Source organism: Austrofundulus limnaeus, unplaced genomic scaffold (assembly GCF_001266775.1).
Source record: "Austrofundulus limnaeus strain Quisiro unplaced genomic scaffold, Austrofundulus_limnaeus-1.0 Scaffold44, whole genome shotgun sequence".
Classification (NCBI taxonomy): domain Eukaryota; kingdom Metazoa; phylum Chordata; class Actinopteri; order Cyprinodontiformes; family Rivulidae; genus Austrofundulus; species Austrofundulus limnaeus.
The window spans coordinates 1711265-1716754 of record NW_013952446.1 but is presented as its reverse complement, the minus strand read 5'-3'; the positions used below and the strand labels follow the sequence as shown (position 1 = coordinate 1716754).

General features: G+C 35.3%; 1 protein-coding gene across 1 annotated transcript in view; it reads left to right on the top strand.

Annotated features, from left to right (window-relative positions):
* LOC106517096 (type II inositol 3,4-bisphosphate 4-phosphatase) overlaps window positions 1-5255 on the top strand; it is a 127730-nt gene extending 122475 nt beyond the window's left edge. The window contains exons 9-10 of the mRNA XM_014007802.1: window positions 4168-4298; window positions 5143-5255. Of these exons, the coding sequence (XP_013863256.1) occupies window positions 4168-4298; window positions 5143-5222 (211 nt within the window). The 3' untranslated portion in view covers window positions 5223-5255. The remainder of the gene's footprint in view (window positions 1-4167; window positions 4299-5142) is intronic.
* Window positions 5256-5490: the final 235 nt, after the last annotated feature.

Below are 5490 nucleotides of genomic sequence, written 5' to 3'. Positions count from 1 at the left end.
TTGACATTACAAAATGTCTCAGTTGTAAATACCTGAAGAACTGTGACTTATGGATGTCAGATTTCTGTACTAACTGTTTAAATGAGGCGAACTTATTGTTTATATAAAGATCATTCAGAGAAGTTATTCCCTTTAAACTCCAAGTATTGAAAACAGAGTCCATTAGTGAAGGAGCAAACATGGTTATTTGATACTGGAGCAGACAATAATAATTCTGTACTTTTAAGCGACTTCCTGCACTGATTCCAAATTTTTATTGTGTGAGTTACAACCGGATTAGCAGTTTAAGTTGAGATAGGTTGATTAAATGGTAACCGGGAGCAAAGTAAAGAAAAGAGAGAGCTCGCCGTGACTGATTTCCTCTCTAGATTTACCCAAGTAGGAACAGGATTGTCCTCTCTCAACCAGTACAGTAAGGCTCTAATGTTGGCCGCCCAGTAATAATATAAAAAGTTGGGGAGTGACAAGCCACCAAGACCATGGGGTAACTGTAGCATCTTACTGCCTATCCGTGGATGTTTTTCATTCCAAATAAAGGACGACAATTCACTGTTTAAATTTGTAAAGAAAGTCCTGGTGAGGAACACTGGCATGCTCTGAAATAGATAAAGTAATTTGGGCAATATTGTCATTTTGATCACGTTGATTCTACCCCCCAAGGATAGAGGCAGGGATGCCCATGTAGCGATGTCCTTCTTAAGGTTCACCAGGAGAGGCAGAAAGTTTGCTGTATAATCTTTGTGACTGTGAGTAATCCAAATACCAAGGTATTTAAATTTGGCAGAGCTAATTTTGAAAGGAACTGGACACATATGCTGCTCTTCTATTGGGGTCACAGGCATCAATTCACTTTTTTGAAGGTTAACCTTTTAACCAGATGTTTCCAAACTTTTGAAGTAAAAGAAGTGACTCAGGAACACTAGACAAGGGATCTGAGATATAAAGAAGAGTATCATCTGCATATAAGGAAACTTTACATTCAGTGCCAAACCGATTAATACCTTTAATCTTAGGGTTGTTCCGTAAAGCCTCTGCGAGTGGTTCAATCGCGATTGCGAATAAGAGTGGCGAGAGTGAGCACCCCTGCCTCATACCATGTTCCAATTCAAAATAGCTGGATAGATTACTGTTAGTGCGTACTGCTGCCATTGGCAAGGTATATATCAGCTTCACCCATGAAACAAATTTAGGACCGAAATTAAACATCTCCAAGGTCTTAAAAAGATAGTTCCACTCCACCCGGTCAAACGCTTTCACTATTAAGTTTTGTTTAAATAACTTTATTTTTAAAAACTGCTGTATACTACATACTGTATATGCACAAATGAAAATTATTACTACTTTCTCATTATTGTGTCAGGCTGCCATTCAGCCTTACATACTGTATATAGTACAGTAGTTATGTAGTGTAGTGTATAGTGTGGGTGTGTGTGTGCGTGTGTATGTATAATGATCCTGCATCATTTTACTTTGTTATGAAGCTGTCTGTCTTTCGTTTCCATAAGCACAATTTACTCATGACCACCTGCAGAGCATGTTCGCACAGCCACTCAGCATGTGGCGCTTCTCTGTTCAAAGTTTCTTCTAAGCTCTGTGCTTGTTTGGATTTTTTTTTTTTTTACGTTTTATTTATTTTTTTAAGAAAGGAGAGAAATTGATTTCGACTCAGCTGTTTCTAACTGGACTGGAAAAATGTTTCCCCTGACATCATTCACAAATAAGCTTCGTGTTCACATATGTTCACATATGCATATAAATTATTTGATTTTGGATTGAAAGTGGATGTAACTACCAGTGTTAGGGTTGGTGTGAGAAGGTGTTTGTCTAATAAAAAATATGTCATAAAATAGAGAATAGATTCAATTGAAACTTCCAAAAAGTAATGATTAAATACACATCTACAACTGATTATTAGCTTGATTCAAAGTGGTTGCCACAGCTAATCAACTCTATAACTGAGTCAGTTCTGCAAATACTGAGCTAAATGTGGTGTAGTTGAGAGTCATCCACAACACATACTCAGAGCACTAACAGATCACATGAGATCTTTATCAAAAACCTGGCATGTATTTCCACAAATGATGGGAATTTCTTCTAGAAATGTTACTTTTATTTACTAGCGTCACTTATTGAAGAAGTTCAGCTCTGCTTCTTATTAGCTCTTATAAAGTATGTCTTGATAAACAATGCCATTTTAATTTCTTATTACACCTAAAAAAACATAGTTGATGAGGTAAACTATCTATAGATTAATGGATGTTTTATATGTTTTATCCTCAGTGTTGTATAAAGTTCCACAAAGTGATACTTAAGTAAAAGTACAAGTATCTTACCAAAAAATTACTTTGGTAAAAGTTAAAGTCTCCTTTAGGAATATTACTTGAGTAAAAGTCTTAAAGTATCTGATATTTTTTGTACTTAAGTATTAAAAGTTAAAGTATTGATTTAAAATGAGCAGTTAGATTTTCTGTAATGACATTTATTAGGAGGTGACCTCCTCAAAACAATGTATAAATGACTGTTATATTAAAATAACTAATTTATGTTAAATTTAGGATGCACTGTTGCACTGATGATAGCTGTTTCAGTTTATATACATATATCAAGGCTGCCCAAACCTTTTCCCCGAAATGAAAATCTATCCGAGGGCTGCGGCCAAATGCAATAAAATAATTCATGAAATACAAATACTTTTTTCAGTACAGTCCTTTTATTTTAATGATTATGTCCTGCTGGAGTGTGATATGATTTGTTTGTGTACAAACTAATATGTTATCAGAATTTTATATATTTATACTTCTCATTCAACCACAATTAAATTTACTCTATCTAGGAGGCACAATTTACATGGACAGTATTTATTTTTTACAATAAGCTGAAAAGAAAACAAGCAAAAAAGAAATAAAGGTAACGACTTTCTACTTCATGCCTTTTTTAAAAATGTAAGTAGTAGAAAGTACAGATAATTATGTGAAAATGTAAGAAAGAGAATAATTACTCAAGTAAAGTACAGATACCCAAAAATTCTACTTAAGTACAATAGCAAAGTATTTGTATTTAGTTACTTTACAACTCTGTTTATCCTTTACAATATTGTTGCTTTGATAAGCCATTTAACCATAGGCTTTATTTTCATGATATTCTCCTAAAATACTTCAAAGTTATCAAAAATAAATAATTCACATGGATGTATTCTACTGAGGCTCCCCGGAGTGTTGTGATGTAGGTGTTGAACCACAACAACAAAGGTATACCCATTTCATTATGAATTCAAGTTTAGTATGCATCAGATCTAAACAGTGAGTTGAATCAAGACGTGTTTGTTCATGTGGGCTTTTATTTCAGCACATTTACACAGCATTTAAATGTTTTTATCACTGCTGATCCCATTTTGAAAAAAACATTGGGTGCACATAAATAACTGCTGTCCTAAATTGTATAGAACTTCGTTTTAAGCCTGAAATTTCTATAATATCACTGCAATTTACTTTTCAGTGTGGTCTGAAGGGATTGCATGATATCTGTCGATTTGATTTTTGCCTTTCTTATGCAAATGATAAGACAATGAGAGAGGTCGTGCTCCCTCATGGAAATCAGCCTGAACACCCACAAACCCAGGCGCAAACACTCCTGCATGGCTTCAATTATTCCCTTCAGCAGTGGCAGCAGAGGTAATTTTGGCCCCCTGGTCGCAGGCACATGACAAACAGATGAGCTGCCGTAAAGAGCGGACGTCTTTGTGTTCTACAGTACGTAACGGTAAAAGAATAAAAGGGAGCTGAAAAGCAATTTGATAGGCCAGAGTGGATAAGTGGGCACCACATCTCGAGGCTCAGGAATATGTTTATCTGCCTCAGCATGGCAGGCTTTGAGGCACGGTGCACGCCTGTGTGTCAGATTAATTACAAGCAAGCTCAGGTCGGTGTTGTTGTTCCATGACTGTTGATCATTTTTGTCTACCTTAACTGGAACATTCGGACAATTTGAAAGGAATGTGAAAAGGCACGAGTGTGATGCAACACCAGCTGTTTCAGTTTTCTGTTGCTCGTTTTTCTTCTGTCCTGAAATTGGCTGTTTTTGTGTCGGAACACAGATGGTTGTGGGATTTGTTGTAATTTTGTGTTTACGTCAAATAAATCCTCCTTACAGAGCTGTGTTTGTGTTCAGGATGCAGGACCTTAAGGACTTAGGGGAGCTGTCTCCACACTGGGACAACTTAAGGAAGGAGGTGATGACACAATATGGAGGAATCATCAGCTCTTATGAGGAGACTTTGGCTGAACTGGACAAGGTTACAGGTATGAGGATTAGCCGTTGTTTTCTTATTATTATTATTATTGTTATTATTATTATTATATTATTATTATTATTATTATTATTATTATTTTAGCATTAATAATGTATTCAAACACTTATTCTGACAAATACACACTCTAAAAAATGAAGTGTTGGATTTATTTTACCAAGTTGTGCCAGAGTAAACTGGTTTCCTTAAACTGAGTTGAGTAAATGTAAAGCAATTTAATAATTTTCTTTCAAATAAATTCAGCACTTCATTGTTTTTAGCGTGTACACCAAGGACTTTTATTTCAAAATCACAAAACTTGCTTAGAGTGTTCAATACTTTTTCCTCAGTTATTAACTATGATGATGATTATTAACTATGATGATGATGATGATGATGATGATGATGATGATGATGATGATGATGATGATGATGACGTTAGGATACCAAATGTTACTTCATACTTTCTCAATAAACCTACGTAGTTTTGTGAAGCAACACTTAAGACAATAGTGATTTTGCCTGAGTGTCTGCAGGGGAGCTTGGGTTTTTGTGTGTTAACAAAATATCTGATGAAGCAATTTTATTAAAACTATGACAGTAATGACATAACCCCAAAAAAATTGGTTGCATTTGAGTATTCTACGCAACCGACGGTATCCCAGAATTCAATGCGCCGTCAGCAAATTAAACAGAAAAACATATTTTTTATGGCGGTGTTTTTGTGTGTGTGTGTGTGTGTGTGTGTGTGTGTGTGTGTGTGTGTGTGTGTGTGTGTGTGTGTGTGTGTGTGTGTGTTTGTTTGTTTGTTTGTTTGTTTTTTGTTTGTTTGTTTTTTGTTTGTTTGTTTTTTACAGCGGAGTTTGAAAATTTGTCACAGACTGAAAAATGTAACTTTCCTCAGCAACTTAGCATTGGAAAGTTTCGTTGCAATTAGATGTTAAATAAAATGCAGTTGAAAGTACACTTACTGGAACTAAACTCAAATTATTAATGCTTTTTATCTATTTATTTGTAACATTGTTTTTTTCTATTAAAACTGAAAGTTATCCCTTGAAAAACAACTGAAGCAATGTGATTTAAAATATATCACCATGGTAATGAGGCAGCGTGTGGTCACACACACATACAACTTCTGTGGAGTAGACTGTCATTTCATAGCCATTTATGCAGCCGACCTGAGCAGACTATGGCCCATGTAGACT